Source organism: Gopherus flavomarginatus, chromosome 3, assembly GCF_025201925.1.
Source record: "Gopherus flavomarginatus isolate rGopFla2 chromosome 3, rGopFla2.mat.asm, whole genome shotgun sequence".
In the NCBI taxonomy this organism is placed as follows: domain Eukaryota; kingdom Metazoa; phylum Chordata; order Testudines; family Testudinidae; genus Gopherus; species Gopherus flavomarginatus.
This window is the reverse complement of record NC_066619.1, coordinates 234,636,443-234,654,735: the sequence shown is the minus strand read 5'-3', so window position 1 is coordinate 234,654,735 and position 18,293 is coordinate 234,636,443. Positions and strand designations below refer to the sequence as shown.

The 18,293-nt window shown below is 43.4% G+C and overlaps 1 protein-coding gene across 4 annotated transcripts in view; it reads left to right on the top strand.

Annotated features, from left to right (window-relative positions):
• Nucleotides 1–8,214: 8,214 nt before the first annotated feature.
• Nucleotides 8,215–18,293, top strand: part of SPATA18 (spermatogenesis associated 18) — a 42,451-nt gene continuing 32,372 nt past the window's right edge. For 2 of the 4 annotated variants that reach the window (XR_007773575.1, XM_050947778.1), the window contains exon 1: nt 8,215–8,771. Coding sequence is in view for 3 of the 4 variants with exons in the window: in XM_050947778.1 (XP_050803735.1) it covers nt 8,685–8,771 (87 nt within the window). In the remaining variant the exon portion in view is untranslated. The remainder of the gene's footprint in view (nt 8,772–18,293) is intronic. The other 2 variants (XM_050947779.1, XM_050947780.1) reach the window with 2 other exon arrangements.

Sequence of the window (18,293 nt, the reverse complement as noted above, 5' to 3'; positions counted from 1 at the left end):
AACAAATGAATACTGTACACAGCAATGATGATTGTGAAGCTTGGTTGAGGTAGTGGAGTTAGAGGGTGGAAGAGGATGGGATATTGCCCAGGGAATGCCTTATTGCTAAATGATGAACTAGCACTCGGCTGAGCTCTCAAGGGTTAACACATTGTTAATGTAGCCTCACACTCTACAAGGCAGCAGGAATGGAGGGAAGAGACTCAACATGGCAGTGGTTGCAAACATTCCCTGTGTAAACTGAACATGATGAACCCACGCTGTCCTTCTGGAGTGCACCACTACCTCCACTTTCCAAAATGCATGTGTGTGTGTGTGTGTGTATGAGAGAGAGCCAAACACAGTGTGTGTGAGAGATGGAGGGAGAGACAGAGAGACATGCTTTGTGTGTGAGAGAGAGAGAGATGTGTATTGCCTCTTTAAGTATGCTGACCCCACTCAAATACACTGCCATTTAAAGTAGATCAGCAAGTTGAGACAGCAGCTGCTGCCACCAAGCTTCCTCTGTCCTGATCCCTGTCCTTTCCCCCCTCTGCTCTGTGGAGATGGGGTACATGAGCAGGGGGCAGGACTCGGGGGGGAAGCGGCACACCCTGGCATCAGCATCCCTCTTCCCCCTGCCCTGCAGAGGAAGCAGGAGACTCCTGGGAGCAGCTCCAAGGCAGAGGGCAGAAGCAGCACATGGCAGTAGGGGAAGGGATACCTGAACTGCCCCACAACTGATAGCCTGCTGGGGGGCTGCCACACAGGGAACTTAGGGGAGCTGATAGGGAGGGCTGCCGGTCCACCCTGGTTCCAAGCCCCCACCAGCTAGCTCCAATGGGCTGCTCTTTCTGGACAAAGCATGCGGCTGCCAAACAACGTTATAAGGGAGCATTGTGCAACTTTAAATGAGCATGTTCTTTAATTGATCAGCCATGTAACAATGAAACAATGTTAACTTGGACAACGTTAAGTGAGGAGTTACTGTACTTGAAAAATGTTATCATGTCCCCTCAGTCTTCTCTTTTCCAGACTAAACAAATCCAATGTTTTCTAGACCTTTAATAATTTTGTTGCTCTTCTCTCGACTTTCTCCAATTTGTCCATATCTTTCCTGAAATGTGGCGCCCAGAACTGGACACAGTACTCCAGGTGAGGCCTAATCAGTCCGGAGTAGAGCGAAAGAATGACTTCTTGTGTCTTACTTACAAAACTCCTACTAATACATAAAAGAATGATGTTCGCTCTTTTTGCAACCACTGTTGACTCATGTTTAGGTTATGGTCCACTATAACCCCCAGGTCCCTTTCCACAATACTCCTTCGTAGGCAGTCGTTTCTCATTTTGTATGTGTGTGCAACTGATTGTTCCTTCCTAAATGGAGTACTTTGGATTGTCTCTGCTTCAAGGTGATTTTGATGAAAAAGTCCATTCAGCTTTCTCCTCAGGGACCAAAATCAACATCAGCAGATGGTTCCCCGAGCGAAACCTCTGCTAATGGGTGTGCATGGTCTTCCGAATCATCCAGGAAGCAAGCCACGACCTTCCCTCATAAGGACACACAGAAGAAGAAGACGTCCCTGGGGAAGTTGCTATATTCAGTGTCAAGCTCAACTAAAGTTAGCATCTTTGAGGCTCTGGGTACCTCCAGCACCGTCCCTCCACGGACCTCTGCCAAGCCCCCCTGCACCAGCACGGAGTTGAGAAGCCATTCCTCCTCCATGGCACCGAGGCCTGGTGCGGGATATGGCACCGAGGCCTTTGCCACTAGCAATGCTGGCACCAACTCAATCATTGGCACCAATGGACAGACTGAAAATGGCACCAACCGTCTTGACCAAGGCTGACTGCAAAGCAGACCACATCTGCAACAACATCACTGCCACAACAGAAACAAGCTGCTCTGCAACAGTTTCTACATCACAAAGACATAGAGGTCTCTTCAGTGCCACAGTTGTCGTTGCTTGGCACTGAGTGATCTCTGGACCAACTAGCAGAGCAGCTACCCACTCCACCTGCTCCTCAGCCCATCTCCAGTGATGAAAGAGGACTTATATGGGAGCCATTTCTCTTCCCAGCACTCTTCACCCACAGAGCAGAAAAGAGTGCAGAAAAAGGCACTCTTATACCAGAATAAGTTTTGTTTTACTTAAGTGAAAGAAGCAGCTAGTTTTAGGGCAATATGGGAGATGGGTGGTGAAGGAGCGAGTAAAGTAAACATTGACGTTAAAATTGCAAGCCAGAGAGAGGGGAAGGATAGGGTAGTTCTTAACAGAGGGAGATTCAGTACAATACTCCACATCAAGCAGACCCACACTTCCCTGCTCAGATGGTCCACATATTATCAGTTATGGTGATGATTTTGTGATATGACATACTTTCCGCTAGGAAGTCATTGCAGTAGTTTAATCACACTGCAACTGACGGAAAATTAAATTAATAAATTAAAATAAAAAAAAATCTTTAGGGCATTGTTATGGGCATGTATGTTTTTTTACCTCTGGGCACAAACATAATTCCATTTAAACAATAATACTTGACAAGAAAATTTCTAGCACTTCTGCTGTGAAGTCTATATGAAATTAGCCAACTGAACCACTCATTAGGAAAATAAAATGAATCTTAAAAGCTTCATTACTACATTAGGCTGTCCATTAGCTCTCAGTGACTGAACAACCATAATAATCATATTGCTGTTACCCCTCTCCTGCTCTCACCCCCACTCCCTCTCTGTTATACTGCTTTCCTTTTGTTACTTCATGTTTAATTTATATTCCAGTCTTGCAAACATGATGTATGCATATGTTTTCATTTTAAACATGTGAGTAGTCCATTCACTTTACTGAGACTACTCATATGAGTAAAGTTAAGTATGTTAATAAGTGTTTGCAGGATCAGAGCCTTAGTTGATAAGCACCTTGGAGCAGGGATCATACATTCTGTTTGATTTGAAGACATCTAGCATACCTGAAAAATTAAATAATACAATTTCATAACTTGCTGGAGATCTCTTATGTCTTGGTCTTTTAGCCTAACTAATTGTTAACTGCTAGGAAATATGTAATATTGAAGTAATGATTTATTTTATAAATGATTTGTATTGAAAAGGGGAGTAGGTTAAAAATAATATATTTTTAAAAAAAAACAAATGCCCTTTTCCATGTAACTAATATTTTAGAGGATTAAAAATGAAATAATTTTAAACAATCTAAATTGCTATTCCCAGTCAATACTGTTAGCTCACTTTTTGTACTTCACTTTGGACAATGAAAATTAGTCAACCCTTCAAACAGCTCACTGATGGATGGCTGACTTGGGACATCAGAGGTGTATCTTCTGCTTCAATTCCATGAATATCTCATTGGACAGTGGGATTGTGACAATAGAGGTAAATCAACCAACCATCACTCTTCTCTCCTTTTGTCTCACTCTCCCCAGTGAGATTGTGATAGCAGAGATAACAAGATATCTTCCTTTCTCTTCTCTTTTCCATATTCTTTATCCTTCTCTAGCTCTTCCCTTAATACATTTGCATAGTGATGTTCAGCCTGCATGCCTCATTTGCCTGCTTCTTCCACAACCATCTCAGGGCTTTCTTCCATAGCCTCTATGCCTGGATTGCCCTTCCTGAGCTGGTTCACCAAACCACTTCTCCTAATTTAGGTCTAGTCTCCTCATTCTGTCCACATACCAGAAAAAAAAATTGTTCCAGCATGCTGTGCAATAGTTTTTACCGAGCAACTGCATAATCATGCTGATGTTGTCCCTATTCACCAAGTCAGTGCATAAAGGCCATCAAATAATAAATAGTAAGTTTTGGTCATTACCAACTTGGATCTGATTTGAAATAGTTGCCTAGAGATGCCATTCTGCCCTTTTTGAAAAAAGTGTATAAAGCTAAACTGTTGTCTGTCTGCATGTGCTCTGCTGGTAGTTGGGTTCAGAAACTTTGGGTCACATGCTGTCCTCATAGGAATAAGTCCATGGGAGTGTAAAACATGCCCCAAACTCTGCTTTAGCACCCACAGAATTAAAGGGACATCTTAGTCTTTGGGGAAGGATGTGGGTCAGGACAAGGGAAAATGGGTGCTTGCAAAACCAATAGATCCATTAGAATGGTGATACTCAGACTGAGGCTCCAGAGCTTCAAGTGGTTCTTTTATGTGTCTCCTGCAGTTCCTTGCAGCACATGATATTAAAACACTGTGTGGTTGGTTAATAATTAAATCAGGATGCTTTTACTATGTTGTTAACCAATTATAGTTGATAAAATAATAATATTTGGTCAGTCATTTTGCTGTGAGAATTATATATATATCAATAGCAAATGGAACAATGAATTCACTCTACCTATGGCTCTCTTGGGTAACGTTGATTGCTAATTTGGCTCCTGAACCACTGAGATCTGAGTATCACTACATTAGAACTACTGGGAAATCTATGCAGACCCACCAGGATCTTGGCCCATCCCTGTAGTAGGCCATTTAGGGCCAGAATTCCCTTCCCTTTAGCGATATATAGCTGTTAGCCAATGAGAGCACAGTTTGCCTCTTGCACTTTACTCTCTTTTCAGAGAGTGGTTTCAGAGACAGAAGAGAATCACACAGAGACAATTCTATGTACATTTTTGCTGGAAAATCCATGCCCTAAAAAGGGCAGCATGTTATGTCCATTCTCTTTTAGACCTCACAGATCTGGTGCAAACCAGTTTAGGAGGCAGGGGGCACATGTTTTGGAGATGCAGATTAATGGTACTCTCTTTTTACACAGTGAAGGCTTTTCTCCCCCTTTTTACTCCCTTCCACATCCCATAACAGCAAGAATCATATGGCTCTTTATTTTCATATACATTACATTTTATTACTGCTCGTAAGTGCTTATCTTTTTTAACTTTCTTGGGGCTGAGCAAAATGGATACAGTTTTTTAAGTAATATGAAATTTAGTGGAACAACACTGTGTGTCCCAGATTAAAACCAAATAATATTTATCTCATTTTTAATCCCATTCATTGCTGTTTGTATCCAAATTCTCTGATAAATGTCCCAAATCTGTATGATACAGTACATCTGTCCTGTCACTGTTCCCATTTGCATGTGAATAGCTGAATTAGTTGAAAGATAAGTAAAATCACCTCCCAATTGACTACGCATCTATAGAGACTTGAGAATGCTAGTAATTACCTCCAATGTGTGGAATAAATTACACTTAAAAAGTGTGCTCTAGATATTTTGCAGATGGAAAAATAGATAGAATTTTTTGTGAATGAGGTGCCAAAATCTTCCACACCCTGTTTTTAAGCTATTCCATTGCAAGGGCAGTACACATAGTTCTGTGTTAGCACACTTTTTGAAGGATAACAGGATTCTGGCAGAACAATAGTTTAATGCAGAGGCTACTCTAAGTTATAATAATAATTAATATAAATGTAATTAGGAAAGCACACATTCCTTCATTTCCTGGATCTTTAATGTGAAGATCTCAAAACAGAATCTGACTCAATAGAATGCATTCAACTTCATTCAAATTGATAATTGATTTGTTTCTTATGCTACTCTGTTCTCCCAAATACACACACATACTGATTCTTTGGTGAAGGCACACCGATTGTGGAAGTCTGCCATTCCAAGTGCAAATCTACTCTTTATTGTTCATGAAAAGGAAAATGCTGTCTGATGTAAGGGCATAAAACATATTTCATTCTTCCAAATGTTGAAGATTTGCAGTGTGGTTCTCAGGATGAATTTGATTCTTGAAATAGACTTATTAAAAGCTCGGTTTTGTTCCATTTAAACCTGTACATGTATAAAACTAATGGAGAAGATGGAAAGTTACATGAGCCCTTGTTTTCTAGCCCCTTCATAACAGAAGTGTTTCATTTACTGTTCTGAATCAAAGGCTATGGGTTTTCAAACTTTTCCATAGTGTAGACCACAATTTAGAGAGATTGTTGCATGGAGGATATTACATACATTTGCAATTGGGAATCACCTCCTGTCTCATTCAGGCTCCTGTGACTTTCTAATGGCAACTACAATATTTGTTTATATAGGTGTAAGCAGAGTCAGGATAAGCTCTACCCTGACATCTGGTGGAAAGAATGTCAGAGAGTGTATTTGCATAGGCACGCCTACCCTATCCCAGACTGCAGAGCTGTGGGACTGCTTGGTGACAAATGACTCACCCTCAGTTGGGTGGTACTTGCTAGACAAGGGACATGGGTTCCAAAACCCAGTGAATTGAGAGGCTGGGGGCAGGTATCTGTGCCTGGTGGTGCAGTCTTCTTGTGGAGCTAGAAGCACCAGTTCCACCCCCTCCTCTCTCCACTGTGGAATGTCAGAGTTGATTTTTTTTATTCCCTCAAGAATCTAAATACAGGTTACTGAGCTGAACTCACTTTGGGCTAATGGTGCACTAGCACTGGGGTTCCCCCACTAAGAGCTGAGATCACTAAGAGTTGAAATCACTAAAGAGCTGAAATAACTGAGCTGAGAGCACTGAGTACTGTGCTAACTAGTGGGGGAGCCTGAAGTTATACTGTGGAACCAAGCAGCTGGTGGAGTGGAGCAGTTGCACGGACGGCTGGAGCGGATCACGGGACAGCTGGTGGCAGCGGAGCGGCTGGCAGAGCGGAGTAGCTGTGGGATGGGTGGAGCAGCCCACAGAGCGAGCGGAGCCGAGCAGTTTGCAGAGCAGCTCATGGAGCAGAGCAGCTGGTGGAGCGGAGCAGTTTCTGAGGACGGCTGGAGGAGCAGAGTGGAGCGGCTGGTAAAGCGGAGCAGTTCGTGGAGAAGGCGGAAGCAGAACCCACGGAGAGGCAGGGCAGTTGGCCCCGGACCACGTAAGGTGCCCCTTTCTACCCAGGCTGGTGGGAGGGACCTCTACAGATAAACTCTCGAACTCTGGGGTGGCATTGACCAGACACTTTTGGGTTGTTGGACTTTGGGGTGATTGGACTTAAAACCCTAAGGGGAAAAAGGACAGTGCCAAACGTACTTGGAGGTGGGTTTTTGTTTATGGTTCGTGTTATAACCCTGTTTGTGGTGTTTCTCCAATGGGATGCCGCATTGATTCCTTCCTTTATTAAAAAGATTTTGCTACACTCAGACTCCGTGCTTGCGAGAGGGGAAGTATTGCCTCCTAGAGGCGCCCAGGGGGGTGTGGTATGTGAGTGTCCCAGGTCACAGGGTGGGGGCTCGAGCCGGTTATGCATTGTGTTACTGAAACGGAACCCCTGGATACTGAACCCGGCCCTTGTTGCTGCCAACTCAGAGGGGCAGAAGGGTTACATAGGGAAGTAATATTAAGAAAACAATTAGCTATTTTAGCTGTCTTTAAGTGCAGTAGGATCTTGTCCTTTCTGAAGAAAGTTAATCACAGGTTTACTTTTGCTCTTCATTTCATTTCCCCCTCCCATCTCTCTGTTTTTGTTTTGTTTTTTTCCTGGTGGAACTAGGGAGAAGAGCCATTAACACTGTGACCAGAAGTGCTTTGCAGACCACTAGTGGTCCAGTAACTACAGGTGTGTGTGTAGGGGGCTCTGTTATATCTTGTCTGTTTAATCTGTGATCCATTTCCTGTGTGTCTGAGCTCAGTTTTAAGCATTAAAAGCACAAGGGAGGAAAGAGTTGCAGAAAATTTTCTTTGCTATGAGAGGCAATTTCACGGTGTTCAGAAAGCCACCAGCAAAGAGTTCTGATACTTTTCAGGCAGCGAGCCCTGTCTTGGACACTTTTTGAATGAGTTGCTCCCTTTACTCTCAGTCTCAGGAGATCACAGTTTAGGTTAGGGAGATAAATCCTGAAATCCTTTGGTCAAGTTAGAGCGATCTCAGGGCAATTGAAGTGCCAGGCAGTGGAAGGAAAGGCAGCAGCTGCTGCTCGCTTACTCGGTCCGGCGGATATATACATAATTGACCAGAATTCATCCTTTGGGAAATATTCTTGCCGGATCATCCAGGCTGGATGTGAATGGGAGATCCGCTAGCGGAATAAGGGGAGTATACGCCCATTAAAAAAAAAGCCCCAATAGGGGGGTTGTGTATCAAAATGAAATTGCATCTCTTATGCGTAATAAAGGCCACTTTGTTGTCTTGCTGCGCCTTAAAGGCGCCTTGAACTGAAACAAGCGAGAGTGTCTTCACGGGGGAAAAGAGGCGAGGAGACAGGCTGGGGAGGGAATGGCGGTACCGGGTGGGTCCTGAGGAAACTCCTCGCCTGCACGTCCTTGACCTGCCCCTTCCCCAGTGGAAAACATCCTCCTCCTCCTCCCGCCGCGGAGTTAGCGATTAGCTGGAGCCCTCCCGAGTTAAAGCTTCTCCGCGGGAGGGGCGAGGGCTGGTCAGAGGGAGGCACGTTTACCGCGTTGCTACAACTAAAAAGTGCCCCCTTCGCGCAGTCGTGGCGTCCCTGGCACCCGAGCACAGCAAACGTCAGTTTGTTTAACAATCGCGGAGTATAAATGCTCAGATTAGCGAGGCGGCTGCAGGAGGAAGCAGCGCTGAGCCTCGGCCGGAGGCGGTGGCACCGGCAGCTGTGGGGATCCCCTCGCTGACCTCTCCCTGGTTAGTGCCCTGGGGCTGCTGATGTAGAGGTCCCAGGGGGAGGATCCATCTATGCTGTTTGTCCCATAAGAAAAGAAACAACAGCTTCCCCTTCCCCTCGCTAGCCCAGCCCCAACCTCGGTTCTCCGTCGCTGGGTGACCATGGCCGACAGCTTGCGGAGATTAATCAACAACGAGAGCTGCAGGATTTTGCAGGAGAAGCTGGAAAGCTGGTATAAAGATTACCACGTGAGTATGTGTGTGATTCCTCACAAACGTCTTCTCTGCGTTCGCCGCCTCGAGCCTGTAAGCGATTCGATTCATCGGGGTTTGTTTTGGGAGTCTAAAGATGCTGCGCAAGCCTTATATCATCTACTCGCCTAATGTTCTACCAGCGGTGTTTTGCCATGAAAAAATGTCTTCCACCCACCCCAGACACGGGTGAAAACGTGCTGCTTCTTGTCTCTACTTTTGTGTTTTCAAAGGGATTTTGTAGAGTGAGCCAGCTCAGAAATTAACATTTCTACTTTGTCCAATTAATGGGGGAAGAATACACAGAATAATGGTGGCTGTTTGGAGTGTAAATTTAGGCTACTGGAGAAGACGGAATCTGTGTGAAGGGTGCTACGCTTTGGATACCTCGAGTGCTTTCCCGGGAAAGCAGTAACCAAGGACGCTGGTTTCCAGACACTGTTGTGGTTGCTATAGTTACTGACACCCATTGACACTATAAATGCAACATATCAGGCCAGAAACAATTTGCAGCAAGGACTGCTGATTTCCCTCTCATCTCTTGGTGTTTTGATACACACATCTGATCAGATTAAAGTAAAAATCAGTTGCCAAAATGCAAGTTCACATCTCTTTGCAAACTCATCAGGGCCACCTACTCTCTTTCACAGTGAGTAATACTCCATCCAAAAATATATTTTCCCAGAAAGGATAACAGTGGCCTCCATTTGATTTTATAACTTCTTATATGTGTAAATATTTTTGAAAACACTTTGTGTTAGATATCCAAGCACAATAGCTGTGCTGGAAACTGCTGAGTATCATAAACATCAAGGAATATAAGAAGACCTTTAAATACAGAGAAAAGTTAGACAAGAAATATTTTATTGCTTGCAACCACACTGTACACCAAGATAATATAGCTTGTTCTGCTAAGGTTCTCAAAAGCCTCTGGTGAGAATCTCCCCATCTCCAGTTGCTGCCATGGAAATTGAATATGTGGTTGGGTTTTTTTTAGTTGTCTTTAAAATTTCTAGTTTTTTTACTGTTCTTGATTATAGTGTCACGCATTTGAGGCATATCAGTTTGAGAACTATGAATTCCTATTTAAAAAAAAATCAGACCCATTAATAATGGTTAGAAATTCAAAACTAGAACAAATGACTCATTTTCTGAAAGCAAATTCAGTTTACAGCTATTTCACGTTTGAAACATTTTTGTTAAACTGCTTTTGTTGTATAACTAAAAAGTTACTGCAATTATAACTTAGTACCAAAATGAAGTTATACCTTGCAGATAACATAACTGTTGAACATGGTACTGAATGTTCTTTGTAGCTGTTCTATTAAATGTAACCTGTGGTACTGTGACAAGTTTTGCATGTAGGGGTGGGGAAATAAAATACACCAAAAGAAACATTTGCTGACCTGCATGGCTTTTTCTTTTTTCTTCCTAAAACATTTTTTTAATTTTTATCTTGAATGAAGCCATAATATTTGTGGTTTTATTTTATTTCAATATTGTGCATTCTATTTTTATTATAGTACTGTCTGTCTGAGAAAGAAGTGACTTAGAGGGTTGCTTTATTTTATTTTATTAGTACAGAACAGTTATTACTCCACAGTGTTTGAAAGCTGACTCGTACAATAACCACAGCTGACTGAAGTAGCTGACAGGGGAACAAGGGATTTGACTTGGTCTCTGGTCAATTAAAGTGTGTGCAATTTCTTTTATCAAATAGAAACAATTAACCTAAAATATGTTACACATCAACAGAAGAGCAAAGAAACCACTAATCAGGTTCAAATATTTAAATGCAGATGTTTTTGCCCTTAATGTACTATAACATCTGGATCTTGCAGCATTACAAGATATTCTAATTGTAAAGTGACATATATTACCCAAACTAAGAGGAATATGTGTGGTTCTTGCCTGAGTAAGGGTGGTGTGACAGAGGAAAGCAATTGTGCAAATCTGCTAACTGGCTTAAGTCTCCCAAACTGTTGACTGGCTAGCTGGCTTGTCACTGGCAGAGATGGAGCAATTAAAACTGTGATATAAACTACAGAAACCTTAGCAGATGGTAACTGCTGTTTGTAGCACATTTGAGATAAAAACACATTTTCAAGGAAATAGTCAAATATAAGGTGAAATACATTCTTCTTGCTGCTAGTGTTCTATATTATAATCTCTAGTCTGTTTGTCTGAAAACCATTTATTTATAATTTGTTTTGCGGAGGAAATATTTATACATACCATAATTTAGTGCTAATGTACCAAAGTGATATATATGAGCTTAAAACAGATAAATGTATGGTATGGTACAGACATTAAAAAGACAAATTAGAAAAACATAGAAAATGAAAGTAAGACAAAGGAGGTGGACGAAGAAAGTAGGGCTGATAGTTAAAACAAATACAAATAACATGAATTATTATAGACTTTTTGTAAGGTCTAATATTTTAAAATATAGACTTGAGAAAAGAGGGAAGAAGCAGATAGCTCATGAGTTAACAGTGAGAAAGCAAGGTCAAAGAGAGAAATTTGAAGGAGGAGAGTGAGGATACTTGGTGCACAGGAAGTAGGATGTCATTCCAGGTGCTGGAAATTATTCATTATGACTGAGCCCAGATAATGTGCTTGATACAGAACACAAAAATGAAGATAACCCCTTCTCCAAAAATGTGCAAATCTTAGACAGATGAAGAAAAGTAATGTTGCTTTGGGAAACCCAAAGAAGAGGGTGGATTTCCCCCTCCCCTTCCCCATTTAATTAATAACTTACTTTTTTGTGGGCCTCATCAAAGGAAGTGAGTTTTTAAGAGTTTGGGGAAATGCTACAGGGTAATAGATTGGCGAATCATGATTGAGAAGACCTTCAGTGCATAGGCGGCTGTGTGAAAAAAGGCATGGAAATAGTGGCAGGAGACCAAATGAGGCTGGTGTGGTTGGCAGAACAGAGGATGGGTGGGCACGTTTTAAGAGACAAGGCCGAGATGCGTATTGCAATAGATTTGAAGGGAAGAATGAGAAATTCAAACTTAAGGTGATGGACAAGTTGAGGACACTGAGGAAGAGGAAGGCTGCTGAGAGAATCAGAATCAAAGAAGGAGGAGGGAGGATTTGGGTACGGGACAATAACATCCACAGAGAGGAAGAGGGGTGAATAGAGTCTAACAATGCAGCGTGAAGAAGGCAGTGAAGTTGGCAGGGAGTGAAGTGAAGAAGGCAGGGAGGGAGGGCTGGAAGGAGGAGCAATATGAAAATAGGATGTCAGTGCATTCAAGTATCAGAGGGGTAGCCGTGTTAGTCTGGATCTGTAAAAGCAGCAAAGAATCCTGTGGCACCTTATAGACTAACAGACGTTTTGGAGCATCTGAATGAGCTTTCATGGGTGCATCTGACGAAGTGGGTATTCACCCAGGAAAGCTCATGCTCCAAAACGTCTGTTAGTGCATTTGAACTTCTCTAAATGGTATGCCAAACAATCTTTCTGGGCCATTTCTGAGTGGGATGTGTTAGAAAAAGAGAGACCACCATGAGGGAGTGCAGTTTTGCAGGGAGGTTTAGAAGGAGAGATCAAGGTTTCAATCAGAACAGAGAGTTCTTTAGAAATGGAGCAGGAGAAGAATGTAGAGAGGCAGTGTAAGAGGACAGACAGAGGAGATAATGGGAGGAAGAAAGAATGGATTGGGAGAGACGAGTGGGTAAAGTACAGCGTCAAGATGGGGAGCAAAGGGGAGATGAGATTTAGATTAAAGGCAGAGCTATGAAGAGCCTTAAAAGTGCGGAGAATTTGTTTGAACTTTCCCTAAAGATTCTGTCATTGCAAGATGCTTATTCCTGGGCCTTAGCTTTTTAACATGAGACTGGCAGAGCTCCCAGGCATTTAAGGATTTTTAACCCTTGAGGGGAGTGACAGTGGGATAGATAATTATCGTGTACCTTCTGAGCTGAGAATAAATGCAGCCATTTGAACACTAGCAAGTTCCTTTTTGATCTTGGTCACTGAAGGAGCTCCCTACAGAAGATTACACCTCATTAGCCATTGCTTCAGCGACTTTGAAATCCAACAGTCTCCAGGAATCTTTTACCATACCTTCTCTGACTTCCTATCCAGTCTTGTTCATCTGTGCTATGTATTGAGGCTCTTGCCTTGACCACTGCAACACACATTCATTGATCTTCTATTCCCACTTTTTGTGCCTGTTTTTTCTCAGCTTTCAGCACTTCCTTCTGTGCATAGATACAGAGAAAGTTTGGATGCTTGCCATTTTTTTGCTTTGATGTTCTCAGTGCCTCAGCACTTTCTAAACAACACCTGGGTTCCTTTTTCCCTGGTGCTTCAGTGTCAGCACTGTTCTTTGTGCACCAACATCTCAGTTAGGATGCCACCGTTTTTCATTAGGGTACCTAGCAACTTTCATGGTGCTTGTTTTTTCCACTTGTTCTGGCACTTCCTTCAACACACACCCATGTTGGCAAGTATGGCATTTAAAATGGGAGGAAACTATTCGTGGTTTCAAACTTTGTCAGCACAACAATGTCAAAGACTGACAATTTATATACCTGTTATGTTGACAATGATGTGCAGGGGTGCCAGACTGCCTGCATGTGTCATCACATGCCCCGATGTGGAGAGTGTCTCTAAGTCTTCCTGAAAGTACCCATTAGAGACTCCTGTAAGTTTGGTGTGACACTGGCTAGGATAGAGTGATTCAAAGGATAAATCCTTGATGCTAAAGCTGAGTTTTTCTACAACTGCTCAACAGTGGAACACCATGCCAGGGACAGCTGCGTTTGCTCAGACCTGCTCCTTGCTCCAGTAATCCCAGTCAGACAGCTTCAACTCAGAAGTCTCCTGCAGCATCATCACCAGTGTAGCCAAAGGATGAGGTGGTACTGAGTTCAGGCTAATGGGATGGGACAGAACCTCTATGCAGGAGTCTGAGACAGGAGGCACCACAACAGTCAGCAGTTCCCTGACATGCCTTTGCCAGAGTCTCTGACTCATGGTTGCTCCACATCAAGACCCAGGGCTGGTGCAACCTTTTAGGTGACCTAGGTGGTCGCCTAGGGCGCTGGCATTTGGGGGGTGCAATTTTCTTCGGCAGCGACCGCAGTGGCCGGATCTTTGGCCGCCCCAGTCACCTCCGGCATTTAGGCAGAGGGAGCTGGGGCAGGGGGGTGCAGGGAGGGCCGTCTGCAGCAAGTAAGTGAGGGGGCGGCATGCAGGGGAATTCCCTGCCCCAGCTCACCCCTGCTCCGCCTCCTCCCTGAGCACGCTGTAGCCGCTTCACTTCTCCCGCCTCCCAGGCTTGCGGTGCCTACGCTGATTGGTGCTGCAAGCCTGGGAGGCAGGAGAAGTGAAGCAGCCGTGGCATGCTCGGGGTGGAGGCGGGGCAGGAGTGAGCTGCTTCATTTCTCCCACCTCCCAGGCTTGCAGTGCCAATCAGCTTAGGCGCCGCAAGCCTGGGAGGTGGGAGAAGTGAAGTGGCCACGGTGTGCTTGTGCTCATACGCGGAGCAGGGGTGAGCTGGAGTGGGGGGGGGGTGCCTCAGGGTGGGGGGTTGGGAGCTGCCGCAAGGGGGGTGCCTGAGAGCGGAGGAGGGGAGCTGCCATGGGGGGCGTCTCAGGGTGGAGGGGGGGAGCTGCCATGAGGGGGGCACCTCATGGTGGGGGCGAGGGGAGGGGAGGGCGCAAGATGGAAGTTTCGCCTAGGGCTCAAAACATCCTTGCACCGACCCTGTCAAGACCTCTGTATTTTTTCACTCCTGCATTCAGATGCTTGAAGAGGAGAAGGAGGTCATGATTCCAGGTATCCGTGTATGCTTGACAATCTGGTCTGATCACTTCTGGCTTCATAGCATTCTTTGTCTTGGTTATTGGGCGCAAGAAATCTCAGTGCAGTTATGACTCTGTTTGCACCAAAATGTACTCTTGCATTGCAAGAGTCAGTGCTCCTTGGGCAAGTAGCTCTGGCCTTTACACTGACACCTCTTGCATTGGGAACTCTAGTGCCAACAGTGTCCGTCCTTCCCAGAACCCTGATGATACTCCAGGCTCCCTGATTACAAGCTAAGGATCAGGGTGATGAGATCTGGTCTTTGCATTTAGATTAGCCAGAGGACTTTCCTGATGCCAAATACATCTCCATTATGAGAATACCAAGACAGTGACTTTGCAGCAGAAGATCCTACTTTTTTCTCAACTTTTACAGAAGTTTTCCATGACCACTGATTATTTCTGACCTGGTTTAACTGAAAAATATACAAAGATCATGGTTATGCAGTAACTGGACAGGAAACCACAGCCATCCAATAGTGTTGCTATACCCTTGCATCCTATTTTTGACAAGTTGGTGATTTAGCTGTGGCAGATCCCTTACAGAGCTGTCCCAGTCTTGAAGAAAGTTAAGTAAACAGTACACCCTTCCCTAAGACTGCCCCGGGCTATGTCTTCCCCACTCCCACCCCCATGCCTCCTGGAGCTTGGTGATGGAGGCTGGACACACTTAGGGTATTGTACCCAGAATCCTCAGCTGCAGTGCTGGGATTCATTTAAAGAGAAGCTTTTTCAGTGTGACTGCAATCCTCCAAGTCATTCACTACCAGTCCTTCATGACCAAGAGTCAGGAGGAACAATGGTTGCTTTTTCTTCCTCAGTAGTAATGCCAGAAGCTTAAGAAGCTGATCATAAGGGCATCAGGTATGGGCAACTTTTGATGCTGATGATACAATGGTGAGAGTCACTTTCTTCAATAGTGGATGCCTGGGGATCCAGAGAGCTTAAGGACCCATCTTACTTTATAGACAACTTGTCTGGGAGCAGATAGCGGCTTCTATACAGAAGACAGAGGAGACAAAGGCCACACTGCATTATCTTGGGCCTTTGTCTTGTTCCTTGGGTCCCTCTTTCGAGAGAGGGAACAAAAGTCTCCATTTCAAAGGCTGGCTTTTATGTCAAGAGCTAGCTTTAAGGGAGCTCAGTATGCACCATGCACTTTGTGTTTGGCCTCAGCACCCCAAGAAAGTAATGGTCCTAAGCTGCCTTTCAGCAAACACCAAAAACTGAAGGATTTGAAAGGTTAATTAAAATCCAGAACATTTCAGTTATCATAAAAATCCCTATAATCAATTTTGGTAATTGATTCAGCTGATTGGTGTCCAACTTTTAATTTCGGTTCACAGGTCCCTACCCCAATTTCCTACCTCCACGCTAATTGCCATGGAGATGGGAAACCTGCATGACAGAACTTACGGATATGAACATGGAGAATTTTAGGCAACATTCATATCTACAGTCATACCACCTCAAGGTGACAGCTTATCAGATCTGAAAATATAGGTTGGATCAGTCCAGGTAATTAATTGGTTGGGAAAAGCCTGGAGAAAGCCCTTGCACTATAAAAAGGGAGGAGTCTCCTTTGCATGATTGTGCACAAATACATTCTACGGCAGGTGAAGGTTGCAGCTTGCATGCACTGGGCATGCATACACCTGCAGAGGAATGTGTATATGTGCAACACATCTCAAAGAACAACAGTTAATACATAGGTGAGTAACCATTTGTTTTCTAGTACATTGTAGTCCTCTTTCTGAGGCAGTACTATACCAGTACCCCAGTATAGTACTGGGGGCACTGTACTCCTGGAGGTACAGTTATTTCAGATGTGATATGTAAACAGAAATTCTGACCACTTGTCGTTGGTAAAGACATTTTAGAGCTTTTCCTGACAGATGTAGCGTTAACAGTAATGTCCTGGACAAATTCCAACTCCAGTAATTCCATGAGATAGCTGATAGCTTTCTGTAATTTTTTTTTCTGCTTTTTGTATCAAAAACATAATGCTAGTTTCTTCCTGTTCTTGAACACTGTTTGCTTCAATATGTATTAAAAACAGATAAAATCACATGTAAGCTATGTGTGACTATTAACAGTGCAACAAAGTAATCTTATAAGTGTGGTTTATTTCAGCTAGTCTGTAGGAATATATTTTGCACTTATATTGGACTTTTCATCCAATAATTTTATATCACCTTTTAAACATTAATGAAGTTTCATGCCACTTCCATGAGGTAGGTAAGTGTTATTGCATCTATTTTATTAATGGGGAAAGCTGAGGCATAGAGAGGGTGAATGATTTCTTTCACCTAGTAAGTCAATGATAGAGTTGAAATAGGACCTTGAATTCCTGACTCCCCGCCCTTTGATGTAACCTATTAACATCTTATGTTATTTTTTCAGCCCTTGGAAGTATCTGAACATTCCAATGGCTGTTTAGGAAGCTGTAATGAAGTCATAGACAAAATGATTAAAAAAAGCTCTTATATCATGTTCAATGTACATCATAAACATAGTTGAGCATAAGAACGGCCGTACCGGGTCAGACCAAAGGTCCATCTAGCCCAGTATCTGTCTACCGACAGTGGCCAATGCCAGGTGCCCCAGAGGGAGTGAAGCTAACAGGAATGATCAAGTGATCTCTCTCCTGCCATCCATCTGCATCCTCTGATGAACAGAGGCTAGGGACACCATTCTTTACCCTTCCTGGCTAATAGCCATTTATGGACTTAGCCACCATGAATTTATCCAGTTCCCTTTTAAACATTGTTATAGTCCCAGCCTTCACAACCTCCTCAGGTAAGGAGTTCCACAAGTTGACTGTGCGCTGTGTGAAGAAGAACTTCCTTTTATTTGTTTTAAACCTGCTACCTATTAATTTCATTTGGTGACCCCTAGTTCTTGCATTATGGGAATAAGTAAATAACTTTTCCTTATCCACTTTCTCAACATCACTCATGATTTTATATACCTCTATCATATCCCCCCTTAGTCTCCTCTTTTCCAAGCTGAAGAGGCCTAGCCTCTTTAATCTTTCCTCATATGGGACCCTCTCCAAACTCCTAATCATTTTAGTTGCCCATTGCTGAACCTTTTCTAGTGCTAGAATATCTTTTTTGAGGTGAGGAGACCACATCTGTACACAGTATTCGAGATGTGGGCATACCATGGATTTATATAAGGGCAATAATATATTCTCAGTCTTATTCTCTATTCCCTTTTTAATGATTCCTAACATCTTGTTTGCTTTTTTGACCGCCTCTGCACACTGCGTGGACATCTTCAGAGAACTATCCACGATGACGCCAAGATCTTTTTCCTGACTCGTTGTAGCTAAATTAGCCCCCATCATATTGTATGTATAGTTGGGGTTATTTTTTCCAATGTGCATCACTCTACATTTATCCACATTAAATTTCATTTGCCATTTTGTTGCCCAATCACTTAGTTTTGTGAGATCTTTTTGAAGTTCTTCACAATCTGCTTTGGTCTTAACTATCTTGAGTAGTTTAGTATCATCTGCAAACTTTGCCACCTCACTGTTTACCCCTTTCTCCAGATCATTTATGAATAAATGAATAAATTGAATAGGATTGGTCCTAGGACTGACCCTTGGGGAACACCACTAGTTACCCCACTCCATTCTGAGAATTTACCATTCATTCCTACCCTTTGTTCCCTGTCTTTTAGCCAGTT